This window comes from Salmo salar, chromosome ssa24, assembly GCF_905237065.1.
Source record: "Salmo salar chromosome ssa24, Ssal_v3.1, whole genome shotgun sequence".
In the NCBI taxonomy this organism is placed as follows: domain Eukaryota; kingdom Metazoa; phylum Chordata; class Actinopteri; order Salmoniformes; family Salmonidae; genus Salmo; species Salmo salar.
This window is the reverse complement of record NC_059465.1, coordinates 39436693-39456265: the sequence shown is the minus strand read 5'-3', so window position 1 is coordinate 39456265 and position 19573 is coordinate 39436693. Positions and strand designations below refer to the sequence as shown.

Below are 19573 nucleotides of genomic sequence, written 5' to 3'. Positions count from 1 at the left end.
CATTCCACTATGTATCCCTATCTAATCCTCATAAAAACACCACTCCATTCCACTATCTACCCTATCTAATCCTCATAAAAACACCACTCCATTCCACTATGTATCCCTATCTAATCCTCATAAAAACACCACTCCATTCCACTATGTATCCCTATCTAATCCTCATAAAAACACCACTCCATTCCACTATCTACCCTATCTAATCCTCATAAAAACACCACTCCATTCCACTATCTACCCTATCTAATCCTCATAAAAAACACCACTCCATTCCACTATCTACCCTATCTAATCCTCATAAAAACGCTACTCCATCCCACTATGTATCTCTATCTAATCCTCATAAAAACGCTACTCCATTCCACTATCTACCCTATCTAATCCTCATAAAAACACTACTCCATTCCACTTTTAATCCCTATCTAATCCTCATAAAAACACCACTCCATTCCACTATTTATCCCTATCTAATCCTACATCAGGCCAACTGCCTGGGAGGACAGAACACTACCACTACAACCTGTAACTCTTCTGCAGTAAAATCTGGTAATCTCAAGTATTTCTCTGCAGCTGCCACCACAACATCTATATTCTGTGACGTGCGTTCCATTTCTGTGGTACAGTTAATAACCATGGGTACGAATGCTAAGAAGCCAAACTTACTGAAGAACATGTTATTCCTATCACTCTCTATTGACCTCGGCCTACTCACAGGGATCCTCTCAGGATCCCTCGCCCTGGACTCATCTTCCTCTACTACTCTCTTCACTGCCTCAGCATACGACACCATCTGTACTACTCTGATTTTGCCAACCTCGACCTGCCCTTCTCTCACCGGATACCTCTGATCTCCAGCACCATGGGTACCCCTACAGTTTACACACACAACTTTTTCCACCAATACTACACATTCCTTTGTCTCATGCCCTCATGCACACTTCTCACATCTAGGAATCTCCCTCCTACATGACCATAAGCTTGGCACCTAAAACACCGTAATGGGTTCGGGACAACAGCTCTCACAGGATAATTGACACATCCTAACTTGACTTGGTTGGGTAAAGATTCTGGATCATCAGCCAAACAGACAGTGTCTTCTCTGTTACAGCACACTCTCCACCGGGTCTGCGTCGCACCAAACGGTGGAAGTCACATACACCGGGAATCTTCCATTTCAGTTGATCCTCCTCAACATGTAACGCCACTCCAGTTAACATTCCTTTCAATGGCGCCCTGCTCCGGAGAGCAAAGCAAGTCACAGTTCTTGTCTCTAGGTGTGTGGTTTGGAGCGCCCGCTCCCTCTGCACGGAAGAAACACAAGAAATCATCACGAGTCCCCTTCAAGTTACTTTCACTGACTCAACAGTCCACAACCTCTTCTCCACCCGACCTGACATCACATATGGATCCGCCAGAAGGCAAGGATCCATTCTCTCCAAACAACTTCACTCCCACTGGGCCAGAATCCTCTTCATTATCATTGGGAAGAGGCTCAACCTAGGCCATCTTCACCACACCTCCCACCGCAGGCAATTCATCCTCACTCTTGTCAGATTAAGTTTTGTCCGCCACCAAAGTGTTGTAATTTATCCAACATCTTCTCTTTGACTGAGAGGTTCCCTCTCCAAGTGGTACACAAAAGCCTGTGCCATAAAATATCTTGTCTTGTTGGCAACTAACTCCCTCCTCCTACCTCCATGCACACAGCTCCTCTGATGCTGCTTCTTCTTCTTCTGTGGTTTTATCGGCGGTTGGCATCCAACGTTATGGTGCATTACCGCTACAAACTGTACTAGAGTGTGGGCCAGAGACCAGTTGGGGGGGTAATCCAGGGGGCTCTGAGGTACCGGAACACATTGAGAGAGACCAGAGACAGGGAGGGACTAAAGCCTACCTGCCAGCCCCATTTTCATATATATATATATATATTTTTTTTTACAATGTTATACTCAATTCCTGTAGCCACTTCTCCCTCATACTGGATCTCAGTCTCTCTCTTTCCCTCTCATACTGACTACACTGTATCAGTCTCTCTCTTTCCCTCTCATACTGACTACACTGTATCAGTCTCTCTCTTTCCCTCTCATACTGACTACACTGTATCAGTCTCTCTCTTTCCCTCTCATACTGACTACACTGTATCAGTCTCTCTCTTTCCCTCTCATACTGACTACACTGTATCAGTCTCTCTCTTTCCCTCTCATACTGCCCACACTGTATCAGTCTCTCTCTTTCCCTCTCATACTGACTACACTGTATCAGTCTCTCTCTTTCCCTCTCATACTGCCCACACTGTATCAGCACATGTTCCACTGTCTCTGTTTCCTTGCAGTAATCACACCTTCCGATTGGATACTTTCCTATCACCGTAAGGCTCCTCCTTCCTCATTGCATGACTTAAGTGAAGCCAATGCAGCTGACCAGCCACTAAGGGCGCAAGTATTTACAACACATCAACACAGGGAAGGAAGGCTCCAAGATGCTTCCCCCTCCTGAAACCAATGTAGCCCAGCAGGTCAGGGTATAAGTAGCTCACAAGTATCTACTCCTCATAAAGAATGAAGGCCATGTTAGCATGGGCAGCGCCATTAATAGTTTCCACCATTTTAATGTAGTCAACAGGGTGGGACTTCTTACTTCATTGGCTGAAAAGGAGGGGTCAGCCAATCTTGAAGAAGAAGATAACTGACTACTTCAAAATGGAGATAGCTTCAATGGCGCTGCCCATGTGGTCACCGACGCTATAATGGCACGGATGCAAAGATGAGTCCTCTATCTATCTCTATGCTTCTCCTTCATCTCTGCGCGCCTCCTCCTTCTTCTTCCTACCCGTGTGAGCTGAGTGAAAGCAACGCAGGCGCTACATGAGCCAGCAACTCACTACACATCAACACAGGGAGGGAAGGCTCCAAGATGCTGCTATTCCCTCCCTTCGCAAGCGTTTCCCCTTATGACATTCTAATTCAATATTTGATTGCTCAGTAAATTCAATTAAGAGACTGTCAAATACACAGAATTACAAAAACCTTTACATAGAGATTGACAGATTCATAGTTTTTAAACAATAAATGACATACAATCCTGAGAACAATGTTAAGGGAGATAGACTAACTTAACCAAGTTGACCAACACAATTAGTGACATCACAACAATCAGCGGCACCTTTAGTGGACAGCGGCCACATTACATCATTTATTTTGATCATATTAGGATGGGGAATTAAGCACATACTGGCTACATTTAGTAAAATAAAAATACATTATATTATTGCTATTAATAAATAACAGCTGCCCCTTGATGAAATTCCGTTAGTTAATACAAGAATGCACTCTACTGGCCAAAAAGCTAACAGCACCTGGTATTCACAGGAGGTCTCCAATCAAAGCAGTCCCTACTAACCAGGCTCGACCCTGCTGCTTAGCCTCCAACAGCGGGCATATTCAGCCTGGTATGGTCGTAAACAAAGGGGAAACTCTTGGTACAATATATAAAGTCAACATGTTACCCACCACTTTGTAACACAGTTAGACTCTGCTTACATTTCCAGGGCATATGCCTTTAAATTTTAATATTTTGAAAATAGAAAGAGCATATGGAGGATTGGCCAATGATGGATGTGTAGGCCTAGTAGCAGAAGCCTATAAGTGCATCCTGAGACCTAGAAGTATGCCTGCTGTTTCCCCGGATCCAGAAACGCCTTGGTTTTTCTGGGTCAGTGGTAGACCTATTGATGATGTCTCTTGAGTGGGCCTATGCTGAGGGTTATGAGTTTGCGCGTCAGCTGTTGAAGAACTTCCACTTTATCACAGATGGAATAATGTTTGTGCACACTGCACTGTCAGGCCTCATGCCATGACATTGTTTTCATAGGCCTATTATAACAAATATAAACAATTATGCAAACATTCTTCATGTAGGCCTAGCTAGCGTTCTTCAAGCCTGCCCTGAGAAATTGGGATGCAGGCTTTTGTTGCAGCGTAAAGTTAACACACCACATTCAACAAAACAAAACAACTGATTCCCAACAAGAACACAAGGTCCTTCATTTCACCATCACCCATAAGCAGGGGTGGAAATTGAAACAGGGATATGGGAGTGAAAACCCCTGGGAAATCATTCAAAGTGTGAAATTGAGTGAAATCATTTTAACATAAAAAAATGCGCTGAATTCAAAGATTTTACATTGCAGGATTCCCAGAGAGTTTTAAATCCCTGCCCACGATAACGTTAGCTTTTCTTGTCTTATTTATCTTGCGACCTATGATCTGAAATGACACATTCCAGGGTGTGTAGTAGATGACTGCCAGGTGCATGCTGTCAAACAGTGCCATAGTCATCTATAAACACTTACGTTCAATTATTTAAAATAGACTGCGGGTTTGTTTCAGGTTTGTTTGTCTAGCGCCACACAGTGGTGATTCCTTCAAACTTGGCACTTCGTTTTGGCGCCGATGGAGGTCACTCCGACGGCGGCACTTCCGGTCGGCATTTTGTTCTAAGAGAGAAGTCTCACCGCAACAATCGTCATATTTCCCCCCCCCCCCCTACATACAAGCGAAATTGGCCACAGTTTTATCCATGTCGGTTTAGACCGACAGAAACTCCACCGAACGAATGTTTCCCAATATACTTCCGTTCAAACATTCACCCGCGTATGACGGAAGAAGAAAGAATCTGCCCAACCCAGATTATTGTTGACTGCTTGTTTAGCTGGACAGCTAACGTTAGCTGGCAAGTCAAGAACGGAGTTCTGTTGGAGGAGCAGCAAGAGAGAAGAAAGGGGGAGCTAGAGAGACACAGACCAGGACAACCTAGCGTAGCTAAAAAAAATCACAAGGTAAATGTAGATGTAAACTATGAATAATGTTTGATGTTCATAAGTCAATTTCTCAAAACAAAAGTCGCGTTGTTTGTTCACGGAGTTCGCTAGCTAGCTAACTGACGTAGCCAGGTAACGTTAGCTAGCTTCTCTCCTCGTCATGTTTATCATTACAGTTTCCTAGCTTGCTACTACTGTACGTTTTGCTCGCTTAGTAGGTAGGCCTCGAGCCCGAGTACTAGGTAGTTAACTAGCTTGCTAACGTTATACCCGAATTATAAAATCGCTTGTCTGGTAAAATAGTGGACTATGTCGAGATACTAGGCCAGCGCAACGGCCAAATGGTTAGCCAACTAGCTAGTTAGCTAGCAAGGACTTTACTGATTTTATGTTTAACTAAATACGTTAGCTAAAGTTAGCGTAGTTGATCAACGTAGCTAGTAACTAACTGCTAACCAAAATAGCAACGACTATTGTTTGCTAACTAGCTAACAAACGTTAATCCGACCTGCCACAAGTAAGGATAAATAGCTAACTAGTTAGCTAGGCTAACGTAATCTAACCCGATTATTTAATTGATTACAGTAACTAGCTAGACAGTTGGCTAACGATATATCAACAACATTGAGTTGGATAGTATTGTGTGGGTTGGTTAGCGTTAGAACAGAACGTTAACCTAGCAAGCTAACGTAAAATATGTTAATAATACTGAGGATTTTATTTAGCCACTCATATGTTTTCAATACGTAACGTTAGCTAACGTTACTCCTTTATAAAGTTCACCTTTGAAATGTGGGCAATTAGCTAGCTACTATTAAATTAGTTTGGTGAACATCAGCCTACGCGGTGCTGTTAGGTAGTTATCTATCGTTCATAAACATGACAAATTGAGCAAAAACATGTTCATTGATTTTATTGTAGTTTCAATGCATAACAAAAAATCCCCTAAAGTTTTCAAGCACTATTGCGTTGATCACGTAATATTATTGATGATGACGATTACACCCCCCCCCCCAAGTCCTCACTGTGCATCTGTTCCTTTGTGCTCTGGCCTGTCAGTCTCCCAGCTGTCAGTAGTATGGCAGGCTACTGACGACTGTCACTGTATAGGGAAGCTAGAGTCAAATTGTTTATTTTTAGTGTAATATTGAAATCACACACAATCAAATATATTTGTTTAAGTCAAATCATCGGTCAGTATCTTCTGAGGCTACACTACTTAGAATAAATACTTCAAGTTTAGAGTTTGAAGACAATCTTTCTAAATCCAAAATCACTGTAGAAAGTGTTGGACCAAATAAATAATATTTAGAATTTAACTGAGGAGCCCAGAGAGATTCCTACTGTTATAGTGGATGAATCATGACATTTATTGGTCGTTTGGTAGTTCAGCACAATCCTGGACTCAAGTAGATCAAATGTTATTTGTCACATGTGCCGAATACAACCTTATCGTGAAATGCTTACTTACAAGCCCTTAACCGACAATGCAGTTTAAGAAATATAGTTAAGAAAACATTTACTAAATAAACTAAAGTAAAAAAAAAAAAGGTAATAAAGTAACACAATAAAATTACATAACAATGAGGCTATACACAGGGGGTACTGGTATCAGTGTGCGGCGATACAGTATAGTCGAGGTAATTTGTACATGTAGGTAGGGGTAAAGTGACTATGCGTAAATAATAAACGGCCAGTTGCAGCAGTGTAAAATGCTTTTACTTCAGGTCTAGATCTACTTTTCGAAGTATGAAAAAGCTTAATAGATTTAGTATGGTCTGTTTGTAAGAGACATATGTTGTGTTGCATTTGTTTTGGTCCATTGTTTTGGTCTGATGGGTTTCTCAGCTCTGGGCTGTGAATGCTTTGATGAGTGGGTGGCAGTATGACTCAACACCTGGGCTAACATTGGGCCATTCATTGAGCTGTTCTGTTGATAATGAGAAGGCAATGTGTTGTTGTGATTAGAATGTAGCCTCTGACTGCAGTTTATTAGCAAACATAGCCAAATGTCCCACCAACACCACACTTATATACATTTTTCCACTATTGGTTTTAACATGAACTGCAACATCATGCCAAGTAGGAGTTTTGGAGCTAGTTGACACTTTTACATTTAAATCACTATAATTTTTTTGCTGAATTTTTATGCCATTTTTTCCCCTCACAGACTTGTGGACTTTTTCCTGAAATGTCCTTGGTTTCAATCCATACAGAACAGTGCCCTACAGAAAGGTATTTCAAATGGACTGCAATGATACGGTTTAGGACTCGCACGTATGGTCTATTTCTCGTATTGGGTTTAGGATTATATTTTTCATCCCCTCCTGTGTTTTGAAGTAGCCTACAGTGAATCCCTCGTCTTTTTCTCTTCCAGAACAAAGGAGATGTGAGTACTGGTCTGGCGGCTGTGACGCTGAGCAACCTGTGTATCGCCACACTGCCCCGCCCCCACCTTCAGCATGAATGGGGATATGCCTCATGTTCCCATCACCACTCTCGCTGGGATTGCTAGCCTTACAGACTGTAAGTCCTCCTGCTCTATTTCACTTCCACACAGAATGTACCACTAGATTAGTCATTTCCAGCTGTAACGTCATGTGATGAACTGTCGCAATAAAACACATATGTGTCTGATGTACTGTCGTCCCTCTTCTTTCTCTTGCAGTGTTGAATCAGCTGCCCCTGCCCTCTCCTCTCCCAGCCACCACCACCAAAAGCCTGCTCTACAATGGGAGGATCGCAGAGGAGGTCAACTGCCTGCTGGCCTGCCGGGACGAGAACCTGGTCTCCCAGCTGGCCCACGGTCTTAACCAGGTTTCCACAGAGCACATGTGAGTACTAAACCCCGAGTCATTAATTGTTCAACGATGCAGATATTTTGCGTCAATTGCCGTGTCTGTCTGTCTTTCCGTGAGCACACGTTTGACATGACCTGCTGCCTTTCCCCCACAGAGAGCTGAAGGACAACCTGGGCAGTGATGAGCCAGAGGGTGACGTGCCGGTGCTGCTGCAGACGGTGCTGTCCAGGAACCCTGGCATCTTCAGGGAGAAAAGTACACACACTTTGAAGGGCACTTTGTTTTGTAAACAAATGTTACTCTAAACAAACTGAAGACAGATATGGATTTGAGTTTTTTATTTTATTTCACCTTTATTTAACCAGGTAGGCCAGTTGAGAACAAGTTCTCATTTACAACTGCGACCTGGAGTGAGCAATGAAGAAGACAAAACCTTGCCCTTAATCTTAAAGTGAAAGGCTAATTTGGTGCTTTTTACTCTTAGGGGGAAGCTGTCATTTTAAGAAATGTATTTTCTTAAACAAATCAATTTCCTTTTTCTAAATCCTTATGGAAGCTTTCGATTGACAAATGGATTAAAGCAGCAGTATGTCACTTTCTTTGGGTGATCTGACCAAAATCACAGAAATGTGAGTTATAGATCTGTCATTCTCATTGAAAGCAAGTCTAAGAAGCAGTAGATCTGTTCTATGTACGCTATTTCTGTGCTTTGCATTTTTACATTTCAGTTTTGCCTCTTACTTTGTTTTGTACACCAGCTTCAAACAGCTTGAAAATACAGTATTTTTGTTTATGGAAAATATATTTCATTGGTTTAGATGATACAGTGATTCTCTACACTATACTTGATAGTTTGGTCACATTAACTGAAATTAGGTGAACTATTTTGAATTTTAGGAACCAGGAAAAAAGGCAGAGTGATTTCTGCGTAGTGCACCTTTTTTGATTTACTATTCAAACTCACCCTTAGTAGCTGCTGGTTGTCAACGCTGCATTTACCAATCTGTAAGAGGAACTGGGCGTAGAAATGTTCCTTTTAGTATATCTAACCAATACCCTATCTTCACCACCAATTTGTGTTTTATACACAAAACTGGACCGTTGAACTCTTAGTTCAAGTTACTTGGGTACTTAGAATTCAATCGTAGTGTCTTAACAATTTATTAGGGTTTATTTGTTGTCCTTTTTGTTTGCAGATGTCATGCAGCAGCCGATGGTGCAACAGTACAAACCAATACAGAATTCCATGCATGGCAGCCCAGCCCAGTCAGCAAACTTTCAGCAGGCTTCAATGTCTCCTAATCCATCCAAGTGAGTGATGTCTCTATACATTGGCGATTGTTATCTTGGACCCTATTCCATAGTTTTCCCCCACCATGCCACAGACCTCTGATATATCCTAGCAAATTGCATTCAATAGAATCTGATGTTTGACATGTTTTAGGTTGTCTTCACATAGCTAGTGAATTTCACATAGCTAGTGAAAAAACACTGGCACACCATCTGATCCTGGTCTCCTGCTCTTCTGTCTCCCATGGCAGCCGGGGATTTGTCTCCCCACAGTCGAGCTCAGGGAGTCGGTTCGTCCCCCAGCAGAACAGCCCTGTGCCCAGCCCGTACACTCCCCAGAGCCCAGCTGGGTTCATGCAGTACCCCCACCCGCCCAGCTACAATCAGCACCAACAGATACAGCAAGGTAAGCCTCGTGTGTGTTGGGGGGATAATTCACCATTGTTCAGACATTTGTTTGTGTACTGTTAGTAACTGTGACTGTAAGCCACAATAAATGCACCGATAATTGATACACGAGCAAAGAAGACTCAAAAAGCGTTAATTTGAACGTAATTCCATCATATCGACACGATTGAGTGATTTGAACTGTCACTTGTGTACTGTCTGTAGCCAGCCCCATGGTCCCTGGGGGCATGAGGAACATCCATGAGAGCAAGGGACCGATGACCAACGCTGCCCACCACCACTCAGACAGACAGGAGGACTACATGAGTATAGTCCAGAGACTGGGGAACGAGGTACCACCCGCACTTCCAAACCATGACTTAGATCCTGAATCAATAGTAATGGGGTCATTATGTTACCCTGTATTTCTGACTAAATGTTAGAGGGAACTTTTATAGCCCACAAAACAAAAACAAAAAAACGTTCATAGAGATTTTCTCACGAAGCCATGCCCTGTCACTAACTCTGCCGTCTCCTTCTGCAGGAGAGTGACCCCTCCATGAGAAACGCCTCATTCCCTCTGAGGTCGCCTCAGCCTGGGTGCTCGCCCGTGGGAAACGAAGGAACACCCAAAGGTACACAGGGACAGACTCCAGCTCCTTTCTTGGCAGCCCAACTCCCTCTACCTTTTCACGCTATTTATCAAAACTCCAGATTCTCGGTTGCAATGACTGATGCCTTTTCTGTTTCTTACAATTGTGGCGACCTTCATTTAAAACTTAATGACATAAATGTGAGCATCACCTTTGTCTGTCTTTTCAGCTGGTTCTAGGCCGCCGCTCATCCTTCAGTCTCCTCCGCCGTACATGTCTCCCCGGGAAGGCCCTCCGGACTTGCTACTGGAGTCTCCCGACCAGAGGAAGAAACAGCAGAAGAAGAAGCTGGTGGGCAAAGAGGACAAGGATGCGTACGACATCGTCACCTCGCCCTCCAAGGACACCACCAAGCTGACGCTGTCGCTGTCACGGGTCAAGTCGGAGGAGGTGGAGGACCCCTCTGGTGAGCTGCTGCCAGTCATGATGGATCAGAACTCTGACCTAGAGGGCGAGCTTGGCTACCAGCAGGTCCCTGTGCTGCAGAACGTGGGGTTATTAAAGGGCAGGAGGGCCCTCTCTCATCGCCTTTTGATGAGGCGGAGCTAGACGCCCTGGCGGAGATTGAGAGGATAGAGCGTGAGTCAGCCAGTGAGAGGGAGCGCTGCTCCAAAGAGGTGCAGGATAAAGGTGTGTATACTACCTATAACCCCCCCCCATAAGGTAATCACCCCCTGTATTTAGGCCCTGTTTGGCTGGTGCTCAGTCTCTAAAGTAATGCATTTCTGCATTTTCTTTACTTCTATAGAGTAATTGTACATCTTCTAGCTTTCAGAGATCTCTAAAAGGAGCTCTCACACCTTAAAATGCATGGGAGTGTATTTGTCAGTTTGAGTGTTTTCAAATGCATTCCAACATCATCTACTTGTCTTTTCAAAGAAAAGGATTTGTTCTTGTTGACTTCGTCTCGTAGATTTGCTTCAGTGCTATTCATCTGATTTCTCCATTTATTTTTAACTGTTGTACTTCTGGGGCTTTTGTAGTTTAATGGAGTTGTGTGCCTGTGATTGTTCCTTTCCAGACAAGCCCCTGAAGAAGCGAAAGCAAGACTCGTTTCCACTGGAGCCCGGAGCAGGGGGCACCGCAGGCACCACCGGTGCGCCAGGCAGCGGAGGAGGGGGCAATGCAGGCAAACTGATCCCCCAGGAGGCTACAGCAGCAGGAAACGGAGCTAGCAGACCAGCCCTCATGGTCAGCATCGACCTGCAACAGGCGGGCCGGGCCGACGGCCAGCTTGACCCTTGCATGGCAGCTCCCATCCCGGCCCTGGAGGCACAACGCTGGCCCGAGGAGCCTGCCGAGGGCCCTGCAGCCGAGGGATCTGACACAGCCGGGGTGCTCCGGCTCAAAGCCGACGATCGACCCGAGGTCATCAAGAACAGCATGGACAAACACGACAACCACCGTGAGCCATCCAGGCACCGGCATGACGGAAAGCAAGACCGGCGCCCTGACACACCTAAGTCATCGAGCAGAGAGCACGGGCGGGACAGAGACCGGGAGAGGCGGCACAGGAATGAAGACAAGCGCTCGCCAGAGGAGCGCTACCGGCCGGACAGCCCCAGGGTCAAGCAGGAGGGCCGAGGAGGTGGTTTTGACCCCAGCGGGCGACCTCGCAGCGACAGACCCGGCTTCAGGTCCCCCAGCGGAGGAGAGACTGCCAGAAACCGCCCAGATGGACACAAACAGCTACAGCCTGAGAGCAAGTCAGGAGAGTTCCCTGCTTACCTGCTGGGGGGGCAAGGGTCTGGGGGTCTGAAGAACTTTGTGATCCCCAAGATGAAGCGGGACGGCGGAGCTGTGGAGGTGGCAGAAGGCTGGGGCCAGCCCCGGGTCAAGCTGGAGCGGCTGGGGGTTCGGGGGCTAGTGGACCACATAAGTAAGAGGCCCAAGCCTGTCGTGGTGCTGCAGAAGCTCTCTTTTGATGAGGTGCAGAGGATCATCAGGGTTAAGGACCGTCACGGCTCCAAGTCTGGCAAGAACAGGCTCCTCTCAGGAAGGTCAGGCAAAGGTAAGATGGCTGCAGTTGTGCACTCATTCTCTCACTGTGATCACCATGTTTGAATATTTGGTGAATAATAATCTGTAGTCAACCCATCTACTGTATAAAGGAATTCAGACTTTGTTTTGAGGTTATTCAATGAATTACTCACATGTTGAAGGGCTATAGCTTGTCCCCTGCCAGCCTCTTCTACAATAAGACCCTATGACACCGTTTTCCTGTAGGTGGACTAGACCAGTCGGTGCTGGAAGAGCTTCCTCCTGAACTGTTGGCGGAGATGGAGTCCACCATGCCGCTGTGCGAGAGGGTGAAGATGAACAAGCGTAAGCGGAGTACGGTCAAAGAGAAGCCCAAGTACACAGAGGTCGACTCGGACGACGATTCCAACGGGGAATGTGAGTAAACTATAGACAATATGCAGTCCAGTCTCAGTCAGGGTTCTCAGTCAACAACACCATGTATAGAATAGTCCGTAGTGACTCCGTGCTGAGTTGACAGTGTGTGTGTCTTTCCACAGCTGCCAGGAAGCGCCAGAGGAAGAACCGGGGGGACAAGGCCTGGGAGTATGAGCCAGAGCGGGAGAGGAGGGGCTCTGGGGACCATAGGCGGAGTAAGGGGTTCCAGGAGGGACGCAGAGGCTCAGGCAGCTGCTACCGGGACTCTTCTGATGAGGAGTCGCCCCCACCCAGCATGAGTGACAGTGAGTTTCCCTCCCTCTAACCTGCATTGACTGACTTACGACTGCCAGTTTAGCTATTTGTAATTCTTAAATGCATTGTCCCATACGCTTGTGGAATACAGTAGGAGCTGTATTCTCCCATCATGCACTGCGAAGTTGCTTATGATGACACACTGCGAAAGGAGTCAGCTGGGGCAAAGAGGAATAGGTGAAGCTTTGTCTATCTAGCTAGCTGGATTCACTGTAGCTAGGTAGCTAATACAATCCCCAGCTACCTGCTTCGGATGGCAAACTAGCTAGCGATGATGCTATCACCAGCCAAGCACTTTTAGCTAGTTAGCAAGTTGGACTGCATTACACACAGCCAGTAGATGGCATAATATCTTTGTTAGAAGTAGCTATATGCAGGGGTGGAAAAACTACCCAATTGTCATACTTGAGTAAAAGGAAAGATACGCGAGTAGAAAATAACTTCAGTGAAAATTACCCAGTAAAATACTAAAGTAAATGTCTAAAAGTATTTGGTTTTAAATATACTTAAGTATCAAAAGTAAAAGTATAAATCATTTCACATTCATTATATTAAGCAAACCAGACAGCACGATTTGCTTGTTTAAAAAAAAATGTATTTACGGATAGCCATTGGCACACTCAAACTCAGACACCATCTCCAAACGAAGCACTTGTGTTTTAGTGAGTCTGCCAGATCAGAGGCAGTAGGGATGACCAGGGACTTTCTCTGTGCATGAATTGGGCCATTTTCCTGTTCTGTTAAGCATTCGAAATGTAACAAGTACTTCTGGGTGTCAGGGAAAATGTAAGGAATAAAAAGTACATAATTTTATTTTGGAATGTAGTGGTGTCAAAAATATAAATAGTGAAGTACAAATACCCTTAACTACCCAAGTACCGTAATTTCCGGACTATTGAGCGCACCTGAATATAAGCCGCACCCACTGAATTTTTTTATTTATTTTTTATTTGAACATAAATAAGCCGCACATGTCTATAAGCCGCTGGTGCCTACCGGTACATTGAAACAAATGAACTTTATACACGCTTTAACGAAACACGGCTTGTAACAAAAATAAATAGGCTTTAACGAAACACGGCTTGTAACAAAAATAAATAGGCTTAAAACGAAACACGGCTTGTAACAAAAATAAATAGGCTTTAACGAAACACGGCTTGTAACAAAAATAAATAGGCTTTAACGAAACACGGCTTGTAACAAAATAATAATAATTAGCAGTAAGCTTTAGTTGTCTTTTTGCACTGAGTCAATTCCTCACGCTGCTGTTTCCAACGTCTTATCATCAACTCATTAAGACCAAGCTCCCGTGCAGCAGCTCTATTTCCTTTTCCAACAGCCAGATCAATCGCCTTCAACTTGAAAGCTGCATCATATGCATTTCTCCGTGTCTTTGCCATGATGAGGGTGACAAAATGACTACCGTAATCAGAATGATGGGAAGTTTGAGAGCGCTCGATTTAATCTAAACAGTAAACAAAAAAGTTGTTTGACCTTAACCCGTTCAGCAATTTCATTGGTCTAATGAAAGCTTTATGCCGCCAAAAAACTGAGCACGTCACAGAATGTGTTTTTTTGGAGAAAAAAAAATTGAAAGCGGGAAAAATCCATATATTAGCCGCGTTGTTGTTTAAGTCGCGAGGTTCAAAGCCTGGGAAAAAAGTTGCGGCTTATAGTCCGGAAATTACGGTAGTACTTTTTTCCCTCTTTTTACGTTTTTTTATATCCCTTTTTCTCCCCAATTTCGGGGTATCCAATTGGTAGTTAGTCCTGTCTCATTGCTGCAACTCCCGTACGGACGGGAGAGGCAAAGATCGAGAGCCGTGCGTCCTGTGAAACACAACCCAACCAAGCCACACTGCTTCTTGACACAATGCCCGATTAACCCGGAAGCCAGCCGCCACCAATGTGTTGGAGGGAACACTGTACACCTGGCGACAGTGTCAGCGTGCATTGCGCCCAGCCTCCACAGGAGTCACTAGTGCGCAAGACAGGAACATCCCTGCTGGCCAAACCCTCCCCTAACCCGGACGACGCTGGGCCAATTGTGCGCTGCCACACGGGTCTCCCGGTCACGGGCGTCTGCGACCGAGCCTGGACTCGAACCAGGATCTCTAGTGTAGTACTCTAAGTAGTACTTTAAAGTATTTTTACTTAAGTACTTTACACCACTGGCTATCTGTTAGGCGTATGTCGATCTCGTCATTCTCGTCTTGTCGAAATTGTATCCGTTTTATCACAGTTGATACTTGTAATCGGATTTACTCGTGATCTGAAAACCCGGCAGTGCGCTTTAAATGTCAGTAAAGCCAATACCCCAAGTGCACATTACTGCTCTATCACTGTTCATCTCAGAGCACATCGTTATGTTCCTTATTAACTACTGCTCTATCACTGTTCATCTCAGAGCACATCGTTATGTTCCTTCACTACTGCTCTATCACTGTTCATCTCAGAGCACATCGTTATGTTCCTTCACTACTGCTCTATCACTCTGTTCATCTCAGAGCACATCGTTATGTTCCTTCACTACTGCTCTATCACTGTTCATCTCAGAGCACATCGTTATGTTCCTTCACTACTGCTCTATCACTCAGTTCATCTCAGAGCACATCGTTATGTTCCTTCACTACTGCTCTATCACTGTTCATCTCAGAGCACATCGTTATGTTCCTTCACTACTGCTCTATCACTCAGTTCATCTCAGAGCACATCGTTATGTTCCTTCACTACTGCTCTATCACTGTTCATCTCAGAGCACATCGTTATGTTCCTTCACTACTGCTCTATCACTGTTCATCTCAGAGCACATCGTTATGTTCCTTCACTACTGCTCTATCACTCAGTTCATCTCAGAGCACATCGTTATGTTCCTTCACTACTGCTCTATCACTGTTCATCTCAGAGCACATCGTTATGTTCCTTCACTACTGCTCTATCACTCAGTTCATCTCAGAGCACATCGTTATGTTCCTTCACTCATTCACACATTGTTCAAAGGTAAATGACCCTGAAAGATGACAATGTGTACGGGCAAATGTTGTGGCATAAATAATGCAAATAAATGTTTGTTTATGCATTTATGCCACAACATTTGTAATTTTATGTTCTAATGATCTGTCGCTCGGTAAGGTGCCTGGCTGAGAATAAATAATAATAGCAAACAAGCATGGGCTTGGATCACAACATAACAGACGTCGTCAGCAATGGTATCATTTTACTGTCAGACATAGTAGCCTAGGGCCTACTAAACAACACCAAGTAGACCAAAACAACCATATGACCTCAGCAAAGTCCACAGGAAATAACGATGTTGAACAACAATAACAAGCCACGGATTCTGATTCATAAACGATGTTTGGAGAAGGGGTGACTTGTGCCCTGAGACGAGTGAGTGAGATCAGAGGGAGAGCGGCTTGTTCTAATCCAATCGTTGCAGCAGGCTCAACCGATGCCCCCACCTGTTTCCTTACAGACGGAAGAACTAGCCAATAGCTGTTTGGAGCACACAGCGTTTCACATTGAGTGAAAGTGATGTGCGCTGGCAGATGAAAATGTATTTTTTTCCGGTGACAGATAATTAAAAAAAATACATGTCATAATCGTATTTGGAAAATGTTCCTTATTATACTCGTTTTGTCTGAGTACTTGGCACACCCCTACTATCTATGTTCCTCCTTGTTCTCCAGGCAGGCAGCTGTTTAGCACAGTGCTTGGCTTGTGCTAATTTGCCACATAGCCCAACCAAAGGCAGGTAGGTAGCTATCTACTGCCTATAGCCCGCCCGCAATTTCATAGAAACGTGAAGCTAGCTGTCCTTCTAGCGTCAAACTGATTACACATGAACTACATTTTAATAGCTTATTGACATTTCATGCGTACATTAGGTTGATCAAGGGACATAACTTGCTAACTGTAAACTACATAGCTAGCTAGATTTATGCCTAAGCTTAAACTTTTAGGTGTGTCCTTCAGTGAACATCATTAAAAAAAAATCAAAAGACATGACTCTTAAAAAGATAGTTAAACATTTGGACGCTGACAGTAACGTTACCTAGCTATCAGCAAGCCGCAGTCGAGGCACCCGTGGCCCTGTCCAGAGAGAGAGCATTGCATTGTGGGTTTGTGATTTTACTTGAGCTCCACAGCGAATTTCACATATTGCTTCCTAACTTATTATAACGACGAAATGCAACCTTTGTTCACTAAAATATTGTTTGCACATATTTGCATTATTTAACATTGTAAAACAACTAATTCCTATGATTAACATGTTTCTGTTGATGTGGTCAGAGCATTAACATGGTTAAGGGACTTTTTATTAATGAAATATTGTTAGAAATGAAGTGATGCTCTTTCTATCTCTTTCAGTTGCCAGGCAGATGAAGAAAAAAGAGAATCAGAAAAAGAGGAAAGCCTATGAGCCCAAGCTCACTCACCAGGGTAGCTGTTCATTGGTTTACCATTTTGATTGCAAACTATCATGTTGCTATACAATGATTAATTATGATGACCGATGACATTGACTTTCTGCCTTCTAGAACTGATGGACTCGTCCACATTCAAAAGATTCTCCTCCAGCGTTGACAACATCCTAGAGAATCTGGAGGATGTGGACTTCACGCAAATGGGTAAGTTAGATCTCTCTGTTGTTTCTCTGTTGTTCATCTACTTAATGTCCTCTAGCCAGTTCCCTGATTGTAGAGCCCTATATATTTGAAACCCTCCTCTCTCTGATCCTTAATCAATAGACGACGATGAGATCCCACAGGAGCTGCTGCTGGGTAAACAGCAGCTGAACGAGCTGGGCAGTGAGTCGGCCAAGATCAAGGCCATGGGCATCACCTGCAGGGTAGGCCTTTTTCTCTTCCACTTGTTCTTGATGTCATGGCCCTGTTCGAATACCTTTCAAATGCATCTCATTTCCTTGGATCTCTTCTTTGAAATCGATTGATTCACAGATACCGTCGGATAAGCTGGTGAAGGTACTGAATATCCTGGAGAAAAACATCCAGGATGGGGCCAGGCTCTCGACACTCATGAGCCACGTGAGTGTCTTCTTCCCACACTAATACATTACAACTTCGGGGATCATTTGTTCTCCACTACCGTTAAGCCTATACTCCGTAAGCATTTTGTTTGATCAGCTGAACTCTGCTCCTGTCTCCCACCCCCTCTTTGCTGACACACACACGCAGGACAACGGCGAAGATGAGGAGAAGCTGTGGCGAGACCTCATTATGGAGCGCGTGACCAAGTCAGCTGACGCCTGTCTGACGGCCCTCAACATCATGACGTCCGCCCACATGCCCAAGGCCGTATACATGGAGGACGTGATCGAGAGGGTTCTCCAGTACACCAAGTTCCACCTGCAGAACACCCTCTACCCCCAGTATGACCCTGTCTATAGGGTGGACCCTCACGGAGGTCAGCTAGCTTTATAACACACACACACACGTTCGTCTGAAACGCCCTCACCAATTTCCTCAGCCATTATTTCCGTCTTGTGACAACTACGTAGTCGTAGAGAATGTGTTCTGCTGTTTACAAACAGACCGTGGGTCACATTGAATGGAATTGTTTTCCATTTGATTTTCTAACACCAGAAGATGAACACATGAAAATAAGAATGAAAAAAACGTATTTCCAAAGTGGTCTATTATTGAGATGCAATTTGTTCAAGACGGCAGCGCATCACTCTCTCGTCCCCTGCAACAGGTGGCCTGCTGAGCTCCAAAGCCAAGCGGGCCAAGTGCTCCACCCACAAGCAGCGGGTCATTGTCATGCTGTACAACAAGGTGTGTGACATGGTCAGCAACATCTCTGAGCTGCTGGAGATTCAGCTGCTCACCGACACCACCATCCTCCAGGTAGCCAGCTCTCCCCCTTTCCTCAAACCTGCCTCTGATGTTTGGATCATTGCATTAATTAGTAACCCACATTAAGACAGGACCTCAGAAATAATGGTATTTTATTTTTATTTCCCCTCTCTCTCTGTCTCTCTCTCTGCTGTCTCTCTCTCTGCTGTCTCTCTCTCTGCTGTCTCTCTCTCTGCTGTCTCTCTCTCTGCTGTCTCTCTCTCTCTCTGCTGTCTCTCTCTCTCTCTGCTGTCTCTCTCTCTCTCTGCTGTCTCTCTCTCTCTCCCTGTGGTAGATCTCTTCAATGGGCATCACCCCTTTCTTTGTGGAGAGTGTCAGTGAGCTGCAGCTGTGTGCCATCAAGCTGGTGACAGCGGTAAGTGTTCCCTTCCAAGGCTCCAGAGTAAGAATTTTATATTTGTTTTATTGGTCGCTTCGGTGTGAGCTGTAAATTCTAGTAGGTCATTTCACTCAAAATGTCATTTTGTAGGTGGCTAAAAACATGATTTATTCAAACAAATCAGGGTTCCCAAATCTCTGTCCTCGGGACTCCAAGGGGTGCACATTTAGTTTTTTGGCCCTAGCACTACACAGCTGATTCAAATCAACTAATCATCAAGCTTTGATCATTTGAATCAGCTGTGTAGTATTAGGGCAAAACACTAAACGTGTACCTCTTGGAGTCCGGAGGACCGAGTTTGGGAAACGCTGTGTTAGATTGACCTTAACCTTGTCTTGTGTCCGTGGCTAGGTGTTCTCCCGCTATGAGAAGCATAGGCAGCTGATTCTGGAAGAGATCTTCACATCTCTGGCCAGACTGCCCACCAGCAAACGCAGTCTCCGCAACTTCAGGTAAATAGAACCATAGCCAAGCCCATATAACATAGGAAGGAGAGGTGCTACAAAATCATGTCATATAAACATTTCCCCACTGTGTCAAAACTCACCGTTGCAGTTAAAGGGAATTTGTCTTGAAAGACTTGGGGTGTATTCACTTGGAAACAAACGGGACAAAACAGGCCGGGACATACCTGAACTTATAATAAATGTTTT

The 19573-nt window shown here is 44.6% G+C and overlaps 1 protein-coding gene across 1 annotated transcript in view; it reads left to right on the top strand.

Annotated features, from left to right (window-relative positions):
* The first annotated feature begins 4493 nt into the window (after window positions 1-4493).
* The window catches only part of nipbla (NIPBL cohesin loading factor a), a 47473-nt gene continuing 32393 nt past the window's right edge, over window positions 4494-19573 (top strand). Inside the window, 22 exon segments of the mRNA XM_014172664.2 lie at window positions 4494-4837; window positions 6990-7054; window positions 7197-7345; window positions 7488-7653; window positions 7775-7875; window positions 8817-8931; window positions 9162-9316; window positions 9523-9650; window positions 9842-9932; window positions 10120-10452; window positions 10455-10580; window positions 10972-11961; window positions 12177-12347; window positions 12470-12652; window positions 17034-17105; window positions 17204-17293; window positions 17414-17514; window positions 17624-17710; window positions 17861-18089; window positions 18381-18532; window positions 18816-18896; window positions 19272-19372. Of these exon segments, the coding sequence (XP_014028139.2) occupies window positions 7282-7345; window positions 7488-7653; window positions 7775-7875; window positions 8817-8931; window positions 9162-9316; window positions 9523-9650; window positions 9842-9932; window positions 10120-10452; window positions 10455-10580; window positions 10972-11961; window positions 12177-12347; window positions 12470-12652; window positions 17034-17105; window positions 17204-17293; window positions 17414-17514; window positions 17624-17710; window positions 17861-18089; window positions 18381-18532; window positions 18816-18896; window positions 19272-19372 (3536 nt within the window). The 5' untranslated portion in view covers window positions 4494-4837; window positions 6990-7054; window positions 7197-7281.